The sequence below is a fragment of the Lissotriton helveticus genome, chromosome 7, assembly GCF_964261635.1.
Source record: "Lissotriton helveticus chromosome 7, aLisHel1.1, whole genome shotgun sequence".
Classification (NCBI taxonomy): Eukaryota; Metazoa; Chordata; class Amphibia; order Caudata; family Salamandridae; genus Lissotriton; species Lissotriton helveticus.
This window is the reverse complement of record NC_136068.1, coordinates 1,030,475,254-1,030,490,993: the sequence shown is the minus strand read 5'-3', so window position 1 is coordinate 1,030,490,993 and position 15,740 is coordinate 1,030,475,254. Positions and strand designations below refer to the sequence as shown.

General features: G+C 47.7%; 1 protein-coding gene across 3 annotated transcripts in view; it reads left to right on the top strand.

Moving 5' to 3' along the window:
• Positions 1–15,740, top strand: part of GPS1 (G protein pathway suppressor 1) — a 253,101-nt gene that overhangs the window by 154,505 nt on the left and 82,856 nt on the right. For all 3 annotated transcript variants that reach the window (XM_078653771.1, XM_078653769.1, XM_078653770.1), the window contains 7 exons: positions 161–325; positions 1,198–1,333; positions 7,824–7,901; positions 8,065–8,125; positions 8,478–8,563; positions 11,030–11,124; positions 11,684–11,789. In XM_078653771.1, the coding sequence (XP_078509897.1) occupies positions 161–325; positions 1,198–1,333; positions 7,824–7,901; positions 8,065–8,125; positions 8,478–8,563; positions 11,030–11,124; positions 11,684–11,789 (727 nt within the window). The remainder of the gene's footprint in view (positions 1–160; positions 326–1,197; positions 1,334–7,823; positions 7,902–8,064; positions 8,126–8,477; positions 8,564–11,029; positions 11,125–11,683; positions 11,790–15,740) is intronic.

The following is a 15,740-nucleotide window of genomic DNA, read 5'->3' as shown; positions in this document are numbered from 1 at the left end:
CTGACACCAGTGCTGGTTTGAGAAATATGTGCAATACATAGTCATCTGTTAATTTGACATGTATTAAAATGTGCCAAAGACAGTTTTGTATTGATTGTAATGTTGTACAATAGTTTGACCTGACTGGGTTATTCTTACCCCGTTCTTGGTTTCTTTTCAGGGAGCTTCAGAATGTGCCTGATGCAGTCCCTGAAGGGGGGCTTGAGCCACCCCCGCTTGATACTGCCTGGGTGGAGGCCACTCGCAAAAAAGCTCTTTTGAAACTCGAAAAACTGGACACAGATCTAAAAAACTACAAAGGAAACTCCATCAAAGAGAGTATTCGGTCAGTACCCAGGGGTGGTAAAGATCCTTAGCTGAGGAGCCAAAGTAGTTTATATGAGTCATCTATTGAGTGAAGCAAACAAGTTAGAAGGGCCCACTATTGAGTTGTCTGAGGCATTAGTGGGATGGAGCAGTGATTAGATAAAATGACCTTGCAGGAGAGGAGGTGTTGCAGATTGGATCTGCAGGCTACGAGTGAGAGGAACCGGAAAGAATGGGGCCGGTGGTATTTGTAAGCTGTATTGATTGTGAATCATTTGGCATCCTTATTGCTTTATTGATGAGAATAGCACTGCTATTTCCATATATGTTACAGATTGCTTAATTTCCTTTTTTTTTTTTTACTGTCACCCCAAACGCCTTCATGTGCCTGCTGAAGGACTTTAGTACCCTAGATACTGTAGAACGACGGCAATATAATGTGAAGTAAGAAAAAGCCAGCCAGAGGACAAAAACCAATTGATTAACATAGGTGTTCTATTTTGATTGAGATGAGGTTTTTCACACCGAGTCAGATGCTTGAATGGTTTGTGTAGCGCAAGAGTGAACTGCATGTACCAGCTTGAGTTGTGTTGTTTGGTATATACCATTAGGATTAGGGTTATTTCTGTAAGATTTTTTCTGTACTAGGTAAATTTAAGTCCGATGTTGGTGGGTTCACTTTGGTTAGGAAAAGTGAAGTTGGTTCAGTGCAAGTTGAGACAGACTGCATCCTACAAGGGGTTTATTTTGTGTCTGGGTCCGTTTCGTTGAGCATTTTGGTTTTGGGTGTATTGGATCATGTTAGGTTTCGCCTGTTCACTTTAGGTTATGATTTTTTGTTGTGGCAGAGTATGCTTGACCATGCTGTTTTGTGCCTCATTTGTCTCTCAGGAGAGGACATGATGACTTGGGTGATCATTATCTGGACTGTGGAGACTTAAGCAATGCCCTGAAGTGCTATTCCCGAGCCCGTGATTATTGTACCAGCGCAAAGCACGTCATCAATATGTGTCTCAATGTAATCAAGGTAGGAACACCAAACCATGGCACTTCATATGTTCTCCTGCATTAGAATGAACACGCAACTACATTCTCTGCTGCTCACATGGTCTCACAGATAGTCAATCCCAGCGTGCGCTACAATGCAAACCCTACTTTGCAAATGCCCATCCATATATGCCCATCCATATATATCCAGACCTAAAATGGGCTGCATGTGTATCTGGCCATAACAGCTGAATACCTTTCAAGCATTAAGCGACCGCCTTCCGCATATTCTGTTCATTTCATAAATATACAATCCAAAAATACCCAACTTCATAAATGTATTACATACAAAATGTTTTTTTTTTTATAATCAATTGTATTGGTTTTTGCAGTCCCGTAAACAAAACAAAACATAGAGCACCATCTACAGTGATCGTCAGCGCAAGTTTGTGCTCTAGCTATTTGAATGAGCTTATCAGATTCAGAAAACCCAGCCCATAATATTTCCTATTGCCCTAGAACTTAGCATCTTTCCATGGTTATCCCCTAGCAGTGTAAATGGGCTCCTTGAGTTTCGTGCACTAGTCCATTCAATCAATCAATCAAGCATTTGTATAGCGCGCTACTCACCCGGAGGGTCTCAAGGCGCTTGGGGGAGGGGGGTCCGCTACTGCTCGAACAGCCAGGTCTTGAGTTGCTTCCTGAAAGAGAGGTGGTCTTGGGTCAGGCGGAGGTGCATGGGGAGGGAGTTCCATGTCTTGGCAGCCAGGTAGGAGAAGGATCTTCCTCCCGTTGTGGCTCTTCGGATACGGGGAACGGCGGTGAGGGCGTGGCTGGTCGATCGTAGCTGGCGGGTGTGAGTGTAAAAGGTCAGGCGGTCGTTGAGGTAGCTGGGGCCTTGGTTGTGGAGAGCTTTGTGTGCGTGGGTGAGGAGTCGGAACGTGATTCTCTTGCTGACGGGGAGCCAGTGCAGGTCTCTCAGGTGTCCGGAGATGTGGCTGTGTCGGGGGATGTCCAGGATGAGTCGTGCTGAGGCGTTCTGAATGCGCTGGAGTCTTTTCTGAAGTTTGGCTGTGGTTCCGGCATAGAGGGAGTTACCGTAGTCCAGTCGGCTGGTGACGAGGGCCTGGGTGACAGTCTTCCTGGCATCGGTGGGGATCCATCGGAAGATCTTACGTAGCATGCGTAGGATGATGAAGCATGACGAGGAGACGGCGTTGACTTGTCTGGTCATCGAGAGGGAGGAGTCCAGGATGAAGCCCAGGTTGCGTGCGTGGTCCGTTGGTTTGGGTGCGTTGCCCAGGGCAGGGGGCCACCAGGAGTCGTCCCAGGCAGAGGGTGATGATCCCAGGATGAGGACTTCCGTCTTATCGGAGTTCAGTTTTAGGCGGCTGTTCATCATCCACTCGGCTACGTCTTTCATCCCTTCGTGTAGGTTGGTTCTGGCGGTGGCGGGATCGTTGGTGAGGGAGAGGATCAGCTGGGTGTCGTCGGCGTAGGAGATGATGTTGAGGTTGTGTTGGCGTGCGATGGCTGCGAGGGGGCTCATGTAGATGTTGAACAGCGTTGGGCTGAGCGATGATCCTTGTGGTACGCCGCAGATGACTTCGGTGGCCTCGGATCTGAACGGGGGGAGGCAGACTCTGTGTTCTTCCGGCGAGGAAGGAGACGATCCACTCCAGTGCCTTCTCCTGGATTCCGATGTTGTTGAGGCGCTGACTAGGGTGCGGTGGCAGACCGTGTCGAACGCTGCGGAGAGGTCCAGGAGGATGAGGGCCGCTGTTTCCCCGTTGTCGAGCAGGGCGAGGGATCCATTCGTCTCGAGGAAGGCGGTCAGCTGTCTGTTGGCGGTCTTCTCGATGACTTTGGCAGGAAAAGGAAGGAGCGAGATGGGGCGGTAGTTTTTGAGGTCGGTGGGGTCCGCTGATGGTTTCTTCAGTAGGACGCTGAGTTCGGCGTGCTTCCAGCTCTCTGGGAAGGTGGCGGTGTCGAAGGAGGCGTTGATGATGTCCCGGAGATGGGGTGCGATGACGGAGTCGGCCTTGTTGAAGACGTGGTTAGGGCAGGGGTCGGTTGGTGATCCGGAGTAGATGGAGTTCATCATGCGGATGATGTCATCTGTGTTGACCGGGGTCCAGGCGCGGAGGGTGGTGGTGGGGGGCGTTGGTACGGTCGTAGGGTGCGTCGGTTGTGTGCTGAAACTGTTGTGTATATCTGCGATTTTGCTGTGGAAGAACGAGGCGAGCGAGTTGCAGAGGTCTTGCGAGGGGGTGATGTTGTTTCCGGCGCTAGGGTTCGAGAGCTCTTTGACGATGTTGAAGAGTTCCTTGCTGTTGTGGGCGTTCCTTGAATGCGGTTTTCTTGGTGGTGTGGATCAGCTGGTAGTGTTTTCGGGTGGCGTGCTTGAGGGTGGTCATGTTGTCTGTAGTTGGGTCTCTGCGCCAGGCTTTCTCGATGGCCCGGCAGTTCTTCTTGGAGCTCTTGAGTTTGTCGGTGAACCAGGATGCTTTCTTGCTGCCGGGTCTGATGGGGGGGGGGGTCTTCAGTGGAGCGAGGTCGTCTGCGCAGTTGGTGATCCACCTTGTGAGGTTGTTGGCGGCTTGGTTGGGGTTCGCTGAGCTGGCGGGAGGGTTCTGGCTCAGGGATGTAGTGAGCTGGTCGGTGGTGATCTTGTTCCAGCTTCTGCGGGGAACCTGTTGCGGGTGGTGGTGAGTGGTGGTCCTTCTGAAGCTGAAGTGGACGCAGCTGTGGTCTGTCCAGTGGAGTCCAGTGGTGTGGCTGAAGGAGATGTCCTTGCTGGAGGAGAAGACGGGGTCGAGCGTGTGGCCGGCGTAGTGGGTGGGGGTGGTCACCAGTTGCTTGAGTCCGAAGTTGGCGAGGTTGTCCAGCAGGGTGGTGGTGTTGCTGTCGTTGTTGTTCTCTAGGTGGAAGTTGAGGTCCCCTAGGAGGATGTAGTCAGCGGAGGGGAGGACGTGCGGGCTGATTAAGTCGGCGATGTCTTCGCTGAATTGTGTGCGAGGTCCCGGGGGTCTGTAGATGAGGGTGCCTCTGAGGGTGGTCTTGGGGTCGGTGTGTATCTGGAAGTGCAGGTGTTCGGCGGTTGTGGGGGTGTCATCGGAGTTGGTCGTGATGCGGATGGTGTTCTTGTGGACGATGGCGATGCCTCCTCTGGTCTGGTTGACGCAGTCCCTCCGGGTGATCTTGTATCCGTCTGGGATGGCGATGGCGATGTCGGGCGCTGAGGAGGCGTTCATCCATGTTTCCGTGAGGAAGGCAACGTCTGGGGATGTGGAGTTGAGGAGGTTCCAGAGTTCGGCGTGTCTGTGGACGGAGCGGGTGTTGAGCAGGATGCACTTCAGTTGGTTGCTGCTGGTGCTCGGCTTGGCGGGTGCTGTGCAGGTCCGGTTGCAGGAGAACTTGCAGGATTGGCAGGTGAAGGGTCCGTGGGTGCGTCCTGGGGTGGCTCGGTGGCAGCTCGGGATCCGGCCGGTGTTGAGTGCGTTGAGGGTGGCTGCGTCGTAGGTCCGGCGGGTGGGTTGGCATCTGCGGGGGCCAGGGGTTCTGGCGCTGGGCGCGGTCTAGGCGCGGACGGGCGCAGACGGGCTTACCTTTGGCGCGCCTTCGGCGCACAATCGGCGCGCCCGCTGCGCGTACGCATGCACTCGGCCATAAATGGAGAGTGGGGGGGCGGGGCGAGGGAGGAGCAGCTGGGAGGCGGGAGCAGGGTGGCGAGTGGGGGGGGAGCGGTGCGGTGATGCTGAAGGGGGTGGGGCCGCGGGGGAGCAGCAGCAGGGAGCGGGGTGGGGCACAAGGCACAGATAAGGGCAGTCAAGGGCAAACGAATGCAGGCACAAAGAAAACGAACGAGGCACATATAAGGGCAGTCAAGGGCAGGGGGCCAAAGCAAACAGGGGCAATACTTCGCTGGCGGCGGCGGCAGGAGGGACCGGGCACACTCGGGGTGGGCCACGCGGCAGGAGGAGCGACCGGGTCTGACCAGGTCAGGTCAGGTCACAGCTCCCAGCCCCGTGAGCCACGCCATTCCAGTGTGCCACATGGAAAGAATGGGTAAGGCAGTAGACCTTGATTTGAGGGCAATGTCTCTTTTGGTCACAATGCTAGCCATGCCAATCAGGCAACAGTCCTGCTGACTATCTCCCACTTCTTCGAGAATTTCAAGCAAGGCCTGAGTAGGTGGGCAGTCAGTTGGGCATCCAGGCACCCGCGCCAGGGTGTCCATGATCTGTTCCTAGTAATACGCAATGGCAGACACCGACTGACCACATGGAAAATATCTGCTTTTCAACATCGGCAGCGGGGACATTCTGGTCAGGGATTTGACCCCAGGTGCCAGATTTATCGTGAGGTGAGATATGTTTTGTGCAGATAGTTTAATTGTATGAGCCTGAGTCTCGAGGATATTGGGTTTTCCTGGAGATCCATGCGTTCCCGGGTCCAGTCAAGAGCCTCTTGGGGCCAGATTAATTTCTCCCACTCCTGCTTCAGGAATGAAAACCTGTCAGGGGTGTGAAGGACGAGTGTGCAGTAGATTTGGGAGATGCCACTTGTCTCCAGTTTTCCAATCAGCAGTTTGGCTTGTAGCGGGTTGTGTTCAGGGAGTACTACTAGTTTGACTTTCTATATATTTCGGGTGTGTCATTGTTGGCGGTATTTATTGATATTGGTCTTGGACAGGGCGAACTGTGTTTGTAAGTCCTGAAATGAACGCCTCTTATTCCCTTTCCAGATAACTCGAAGTTGGTGATGCCGATCTTATCCCAATTAAGAAAGCCAGTGAGTTGTGCTGTGTGTGTGTCGCCAGCCCTGCCACAAAGGGGTTTGTTGTGTCGGGGTGGTCCCCTCCTTCCTCTCCCTCCCACCCCCCCCCAACCAGTTTCCATAGAGCTTCGCGCCAGCACCCGAGCACCAACTCAGCGACTTACGGGGAGGCTCTATTGAAGCAGGTTCCTGTGCAGTAATCCCATCAGCCTGTCTATGCTCAAGAGTGACAGTTCAGTTCAATACACTGAGTCTTCCTACCAGTCTGTCCGCCAATTGTTGATATCCCCACCTCTTTGTTGATCAAGCAATGGGTCAATTTGATGCGCATCGGTTAGGGGGTGATCAGGTTTAGGGATGAACACAGTGGCGGCTACATCCATCTCCAGAAGGACGCAGCAGTTCTCTGCTGCTCTAGGGTATAGATTGAGTAGGTGGTGAGAGAGCAGAGCTCCGTATTTGTGGTAATACTCTAGTGCGAAACTGTCTGTGTGAGGCATCTTACCAGAGTTCATGCTCTGTATTACCTCATCGATATCCACCGTGACTGCTGGAGTCATTAGCTCAATTTCAACAATATTTGAATGTGAGAGCGTTATTTCTTCCGCTTGATACTGAAAACTGATTGAAGTGTTCACAAGGCACACAACGGATAAGGAATTAATGATCTTGATGAATGTCTCTGTTCTCTTACCCACAGGAGTAAAACTGAGGATATTTCTCATGCACACCACTGATGAAGTCCCTCAGAAGAGTTAGTGAGAAGTGTGGCATGAGAGTATGAATGCATGGTGTGAATGAATTGGCACAGAGTATGATGTACTGACCTAACATTCCAAATAGGATTGCAAGTAGGGATCCAATAGATTGGTCCTGAAGAAAGCCAATTGACCATTTTAGGCGAACTAAGACAAAAACATTTAGACTCCTGAAACAGGATACCATAGTTTCCTCCAAATGCATCAGCCTTTGTTTTTAACCTTGTTAGGGGAGCCACAATGGAATAAATTAAGTAGAAAGTTTGAACGTCACCTTGAGGCAATTCTAATCATTGATAGATCCCACTAAAAACACCTGAGAGCTCCCTTGAATTTCCAGGTTTAGCACGCCCAGATATCTGTGTATTTGGGTGTTGACTCGATGATGAAGCATGTCAATAAGAAAACCGTAGTGGGTGGGCATCCTTATAAAAAGACAAAGGTAAAAAAAAGTCATAAAGATTGCATGGGAAGTACGATAATGACTCTCTCACCATAGAGTACACTCCCTCCCCTTTACTTTACGGTATCTAGATTTGAAAGTAGAGTGAACTCACTATAAGTCTTCTGCCTCCCTATTTGTGATTGAAACATTTAGGACTAAAACAGTAAACTTCTCGAAAGGCATCTATTGTTCACCGCATAACCATCCACTCAGATTCACACAATCGCACTTCAGTCTTGTTCCAGTAGATTAATAGGACAGTACTATAGTCTCTTGTGCCCTAATCTTGCAACACATATCTAAGGATTTTTTTAAGGTTATCAACTTCAGGTGTAGAATTAGTATGGTCTAGCAGAACCTCCACTTTTTCCCCAAAATGTTTACTTGCCTATGCAGGGGGGCCTTACTTGCACAAATACTTTGATATAGGTCTACTTATAAATTCCACTGTGAGTTGCTCTAAGAAATCTGGGGGATTCTGTAAAATCTGTGCCAGAGGATGGCAATAAGATCTTGTGTGCCAGTATACCTATTTTCTTTCATTGCAGGTCAGTGTCTACCTCCAGAACTGGTCCCATGTACTGAGTTACGTGAGCAAGGCTGAGTCTACACCTGAGATTGCAGAGGTAAATGTACAGTCCCTTATTTGTAGTTATTAGGGAACAGTTGGGACATTCAGAGGAAGGAAAGCCGCACCAGCCTATTGGTGGGAATTTTGGAGAAATCAAAACCTTGGGATAGTAACCTTTGTCTCTCTATCTCACTTCCCTTATGCCCATCTGCTAACAGCAAAGAGGCGAGCGGGACAGCCAGACACAAGCTGTGCTTACCAAGCTGAAATGTGCAGCAGGTAAGTGCCTACTTTTATTGTTATTGGTTTTCGGGACATTGTCAGAAGGTGTGCACTGGGCTAGGGTGTTGATGATGTGCTTTGTGATTGGAGACAGGAGAAGGCACACCAAATGTAGTGCACAGTAGTAGGCTAACTGGTTAGTTGGCAAGAAAGCGCACACTGTCCTCAGTGGTTCGTAGACTCTACCTGCTTTTGGGCAGGTTGAGTCTGTTGGTATCATAACTCCAAGTGATGTGCATTTATTGTGCCTTGTGGATAGTGTTCTAGATGTTGACGGCGGTGGGAGGGTTGTAGTGGCGGAGGAGGGAAATGCTTGTTTCTTACTTAACTATAACTTTACACTTTTCAGGGCTTGCAGAATTAGCTGCTCGGAAATATAAGCAAGCAGCAAAGTGCTTCTTGTTGGCTTCATTTGATCACTGTGACTTCCCGGAGGTAAGATGGTTAGCTTATTCTGTTTGTCTAACTTTTTGTCTGTTGCCAATTCCCTCAGCCATTCACTGGCTCTCCCTTTCTGAGCTCCCCTCCTTTTCTTAGCTCCCCTTTATTTTGCGCATTTACATCTCCCTTTTTCATGCCCTGACTCTTGAATGAAGTTTAGTACAATCTTCACATTGTAACTTGGGAATGTGACCAAGTCCCATCATCAAATTATATATCTGTGGTGCAGTTTATCTTCATTTTAATCTTGATATAGGAATGACTGTCATTCCTGTCAATTCACAGCTTTGCTCAGGAATGCAGTTGATTTTCATCATGTTCTAAATCTAGATGTTTGTTGCATGTTCTGCCTCCAAAATGCTTAGATACCAGATTAAGGACTTCAGGTTAGTATCATTACTAAATGTATGCCAAAGGCCTAATCAAAATGAAGACCCTCTAGAGGTTTGTAATGATTTAGTGATTTAGATAGATGGCTATCATGTTCAGTGCTGCACCATGGAGTAGCCTTTCCTTTGGGGAGTCCAGTCTTTCAGAGCACTGAAGTCTTCAACTAAAATGTGTATGTATTTGTTAGAACAGACAGTACAATTTTTAACACCAATGAGAGTATAACAGGAATGTGAAATAATCTGTGTGGAGAATAAGCACTGCAAAGACAATATTATATTATATATTGTACAACCAAGTATATACAATCCAACAGAAAATATAGCTCTGCTTAGGAGAAGTGTGGCTCACCGATTAGAGCGGCACACCCTGAGGCAGAGGTCTGGCCCGGGACCAGGGTTCAATCCCCGTCGCGGCAGGGTCTTGGGCTCAATGTCCCCGGACCCGATAATTCTTGCCTCGGTGCCTACTCTAATCATGGGTTCCACTCTGCAACTCTGGGCGATAGCTTGCTTAATCTCCACACCGGCCCTAACAACGCTAGGATGCCTGGCTTCACCTTGGGGGTGCCCAGGAGTGGACACCTCACAGGAACAGGCCAGGAAGGGTTCCACAGCGGTATTCGTACAGCGCTTAGAGACCCATGGGTGATAGGCGCTATACAAGTGCAAATTACATTTAAATTGTGAGGCCCTTGCATGGAAAAGGCTTAAACTCTGTGGCCTTCTGTTTTCAAGAAATGTTAATTTAGTATAGATTAAAAGTCCTATAGTGTAGGGCTCCCCTAATGTTCATTTGAAAACATTCAAGTGATTGTGATCAAGAAGGTGAAAGGATTAGAATTTGGATATAGTACAGGGTGGTTTAGTCTTATAAGGAGATGTATGTTGGCTGATCTTAAGTTGCATTATAGCATTTATTGGGAAAGGGCCTTTGAAGGGTAGCTGACCCTTGTATGAGTTTATAGAAGGCTCTGTTCTTGGCAGAGGGACTGCCAAGTTGATGTTGGTATGATGAAGTAGGGCAGTTTCTTTGGAGATTTAAAAGTACTGTAGGGCAAAGACTAGAGATTATAACTTTGTCAAAGGGAAGCAAGATGTGATGAGGAAGGCCCAGTAATAATTATTGCAATAGTCAAGCTTATTAATAACAGTTAGTTGATCATTGGTAGTGCGGAAAGGTATAGGAGAAAGGAATCTGCATATAGATACGTTATCTAGATGCAGTGGCAATTAAGGTAATAACATTTTCCATCTGTATGGAGGACGTGGAGTATTCCTAGATGAGGCAAAATTGAGTATATCCAGCGAGATATGAATGGAGCTAGGACGAGTTAATTCAGCATGAGGCACTGTAAAAGTCGTCCAGTAATGAATGGTAGGAAGGTAGTCTGTTACGTGAAATTGTAGAAGGGGAGACAAGGTTACAGGTTGTAGGCCACCCCAAATGAGCAAATCATAGAACCAAGTGAGGCGGGAATGGAGTGAGAAGTGTAGAGGCCCTTGTGCACAGCTTTGTGGACACTGACTACTAATTGGTGAGTGGGAATCTGCCAGATTGTCAATCCACAGTGAACCATTGGTTTGAGAGGTAAGGGGAGAAGCCAATTAATATATAAGGCAGTAACAAATGATTGAGAGGATGGTGACTGAGGTAAGGTGGTAGAAATATTGTATCCTGTTTAAGAAAGGGTAGATGCCATGTGAGAGATGTCAGTTTTCTATAAGAAGGGTGAAAGGTCATGTCGTGATGAGAACATTAAGACCCAGCCGAACTTCTCAGCTCAGTGGACACCAGTTATTGCCCCAGCGACTGGACAGGAAGTGTGGAAAGGAGCATGGTATTTTTCAGTTTAGGGCAGCACAGAGGAAGGTCTGCTGCCCCAATGGTAAAGAACAATGTAATACCAATATCAAGTATGCTAAAGAATAGAAATAGTGTGTCCTATTGACTGGGTGGCAAAAGGGCAGGTTTGAGAAATGGAGTGCTTTGATGAAATGGACAAATCAGCCCAGGACATAGGAACTGGAAAAGACTAAACTCATTTGAATTCTGTTTTTTCTCCTCTAGCTCCTGTCTTCCAATAATGTTGCTGTTTATGGTGGTCTCTGTGCTCTTGCCACCTTTGATCGCCAAGAGTTACAGCGCAACGTCATCTCTAGCAGGTGTGTTGTGGAGGTGCTGAGGGGAACTGAATATACCTCATGTAATGCAACTGGTGCTATGTAAAGCGCCCTGATACCAGATTCGGGTCAAGTTTGCGCTATATAAAACTCTGAAAAAAAATAAAGCCTGAGAACTTTGATGTGAAAGGGGCCTGTTTCTAGCAGTGACGTCAGGGATTGCTCCAGACAGGCAACAACAGTAGGTCTTCTGAAAAGGGTTGGGCAGTTAGATTAGAAAGCATTACATCTGTGGCTGTGCTAAGGAATATATAAAGGTGCTGGATGAAGACTCCGTGGTGGGTGTGTTAAAGGCTTTCTTAACTAAGGAACGGTGGGTGGGTGGGAAAAGGGGTGTGAGTAGGCAGCATACTTGAAGATTAATTGCTAATTTCATTTAAATGTAGGTGCGAGTTTGGAGCATTGAAGGCGGTGCAGTCCTAAATAATTTCTGGGGAATGTTGTTGTTGGCACACAGTTCTCACCATATAATGTGTGGGCAGGGTGCAATATTGGGGGAAGGAACCAGATGACTCTGCTCACAAGTTTGTTTTGTTTTCAGTTCTTTTAAGCTGTTTTTGGAGCTAGAGCCGCAGGTACGCGATATCATCTTCAAGTTCTATGAATCAAAGTATGCCTCGTGTCTGAAGATGTTGGATGAAATGAAGGTGGGTGATGGTTTTCTGTGGGCAATCCACCATTATAGTGGTGGGAAATCTTCAGTGTAAAGGCAAGGTGGGCAATTTTTGAATGAAAGGATTAAGTTTGCTTTTCTCACAGTGATTTGAATGTCATTGTGTTACATCTGCGATACAAAAGGGGATGATGGACGGAGCGTTTGAGCAAATCAAACACTCACCGCCAGTCAACTGATCTGGGTTTAATCCATCACCATTCTTTAGCTCACTCAGCCACCCCAGTTCTAGACATGGCCATATGCAAATCAGTCTGACCTTGTGCCTCATGGGAACAGTCCAGCCCGAACTGCCAAGCCATGTCTTCCCTGGACCGGAAACAAGCATCCTGGGACCGGTTTCGGATTCATAATCCTCATCAGCCAGGCTATCTTGAATCCAGTGGCCAAGTGAGCAAGGGACTCACGTCTGAGCATACCCTGCCAACTTAGGGCGAACAAAGCGATACAAAAGGGGATGATGGACGGAGCGTTTGAGCAAATCAAACACTCACCCCCAGTCAACTGATCTGGGTTTAATCCATCACCATTCTTTAGCTCACTCAGCCACCCCAGTTCAGACATGGCCATATGCAAATCAGTCTGACCCTGTGCCTCATGGGAACAGTCCAGCCCGAACTGCCAAGCCATGTCTTCCCTGGACCGGAAACAAGCATCCTGGGACCGGTTTCGGATTCATCTCCTTTTGTATCGCTTTGTTCGCCCTAAGTGTGGCAGGGTATGCTCAGACGTGAGTCCCTTGTTCACTTGGCCTCTGGATTCAAGATAGCCTGGCTGATGAGGATTATGAATCCGAAACCGGTCCCAGGATGCTTGTTTCCGGTCCAGGGAAGACATGGCTTGGCAGTTCGGGCTGCACTGTTCCCATGAGGCACAGGGTCAGACTGATTTGCATATAGCCATGTCTGAACTGGGGTGGCTGAGTGAACTAAAGAATGGTGATGGATTAAACCCAGATCAGTTGACTGGGGGTGAGTGTTTGATTTGTACAAATGCTCCGTCCATCATCTCCTTTTGTATCGCATTGTGTTACATCTGTCTGTGTTTAAGTTAAAGCTCTTGGCATAGATTGTTTGTGTGAAAACTAAATGTATTTTGCTTGCAATAGTGGCTACCCTATGTGATCTCAAATGCACTCAGTGATGCATTGACGATTGCCCATTCAAACAGATTCCCGTATCTGCTCAGAATCCAGGCCTTGAAGCCTGGCCCAACTCCCAATATATCTATGTGGTCCAGAAATGTCCACTTGATTTATTCAGTAAAATGTCTTCTAGTTGTTCAAGGTAAGCAAGTAGGTGACTTTGTAGACGTTGTCCATGATATCCATGCTCTTCAGTGTTATCCTCAAAGTTTCTTCCTGGAATCAATCCAGACTGATTTGTATCCACCAGTCCTGGCAGCAATGGGCTGTGTTCATCCTTATTTTTTTCTTATTAATTAGCCACCGTGACTACGTATATATTAGATTTGTATACTCTTTGTCGGTCACCGGACCATGTTAATACTGCGAATTCCGAATGTTTCTCACGCTCGCCACACCGGTGCGCTCACTTTTTCACTCAATCACGGGCATAATTATTAAGAGAGACCCTTGATGCAATATGTATCGTGATGTATTTAATGGTGCTCTTATTCCTTGAGAAGCACTAAGGCTGTATGCTATCCAAGCGAATCGTTCATCTCATTTTTGTACCCTATTCCTTGAGAACAACTACTCCAGTAGACCTTCCAAGTGAATGTGGATCTCCTAATTCTAAAATGTTGCCCTTTTTTTTTTCCTTGTGTACCCACTCAACCCCTGTTGTATTGTGCTGTCTCCTCCTCCTTTATTTTAAGGTCTCTATAGGGTTTCCACGGCTACTTAGGGTGTTACAATTGCCACCCCACATATGTCACTTTTGGTTCAATTCCAATGCAACACACAAAATTCCACACCACATACATTCACTACACTCCAACCAAAACGCATACGTAAGAAGCATTGTCATTTACAATGCCAATGGCTCTAACTCTCACAAATGCGAGACCTATTGCATTGCAAATGTTTTTTTTTTATTGGGGTCCACCACTGCATACTTTTGTAGCTATTAAGCATTCCTGCTCGGATTTGATTCTGATATTCCCGTCCCCCCACCTTTGTCAGTGAGTTGAACATCCCCAACCCACACCAATAGTATGTTCATAATGACTCCTCTTATCCTCCCTCCCAAATCCCAGAGTGACCTGAAGGTTTTGGATCTCCCCATGCCTGGTGTGAACTTTGCTCCAGTATTTTGGGGGAAACAGTCTTGTTTCTAGAACTGTTGATAAACATCTCTCAAGCCCTTATTGTTCTGGAGCTTTCACGGTTTTAAGTTGCACTTGGTTCCCAACCCCAAGATCTAATTTCTAGTGAGCAGTGGGGTTCAGGGGGTGCCTCCATTCCTCTGGTTGCAGCTGCTCTCCCAACCCAGAAAATCTTGACCATGACCAACTAATTGAGATAGGAGCCCGTAAAGTTCAGTTCTGCTGATATCATATTGTGTGCTGACCCATTACTGCAACTGCCTGATTTACAGCACTGGAACTTATTTATTGGATGCCCTAATTAGATTTCATACAGGGAATTATGCACAGGTGAGGTGTGGGAGGAACGGGGAATTATCAGCTCGCTTCCCTGTAACCCGGGGCGTACGTCAGGGCTGCATACTGGCCCTCACACTTTCAGTCTATACGTTAATGGACTGATAGATGAACTCAACAGTGTTAGGGACAATGATGCTCCGCGTCTGGATTCCGGCCGGGTGCCCGCTCTGATGTTCGCGGACGACACTCTGTTGTTGTCGCGGACATCATCGGGCATCCAGCGGGTCCTGGACGGGTTTGTGACCTTTTTTGCCTTTCGGGGATTGGAGGTTAACTTGGAAAAAACCAAGTTTGATTTTCAATCCCCCGAGGCACACCCGCCCGAATACCGCTCTGAGTGGTACTCCCTTAGAACGAGTTAAGACCTTCATTTACCTGGGGGTTACGTTGACCGAGCAGTTTGTATGGGACCATCAAGTATCCAAATCTTCCCTGAGACTGTCGCAAATTATGGGAGATATCGGCAGATTCCATAGAAATTCAATATTCAAACGAGATTTATAAAACACAGGTGAGGTCAGCAGCCTTGTATGCTGCAGAACTTTGGGGACACACAAACATACATAACTTACTGAAGGTAGAACAGGCATTCATGCGTAGTCTGGTTGGCCTTCCCCAAAGCACGCCTCTCATACCACTACGGTTGGATATGGGCCTGGAACCCATCAACGAACTGGCAGCTGCACGACCTCTGCTCTACTGGAGAAGGCTCTGGTCTGTGCCAGAGCTTGCATCCTTTAGAGCAGAATTCATTGCAAATTGGGAGCAGCTAAAGAATAAGAACATACCCTGGCTAGTTCATATAAAGGCTCTCCTCTACCAAGTTGGTTTGCCCCAATTGTGGGACACACCGGAGGATAGCTGCGTGAGGACGCAAAGGTCTGCGCTAAGGTCTTATAACCTTAAAATACTGTACTGCTCGACTTCCTTGGGTAGGCTGTCTACTGAGTTCCTATTGATGAAAATTGAACCCAAGACGGAGGTATTCCTGGACTTAGTGCAGCCTTTACTCTCAAGAAAACTATACACCCAACTGAGGCACGGTTCTCTACCGATTGGGGCATTGACATCTAAATGGGTAAAGTCGATGGAGGGCAACTGTCCTGCCTTGTCTGTATTTACGGTTTTATTTCTGTGCTTGTATATATTTTATTGCACTTTTATTGTCATTGACCGAAATAAAGTTATCAAAATGAAATGAAAATGAACTTTCATAGATTATGTGCTTGTATGATTCCCTGTCCTCAGGCTGGGACTTCCCTGTACTTTTTATTAGCAGTAAACATTGCTAAGATTA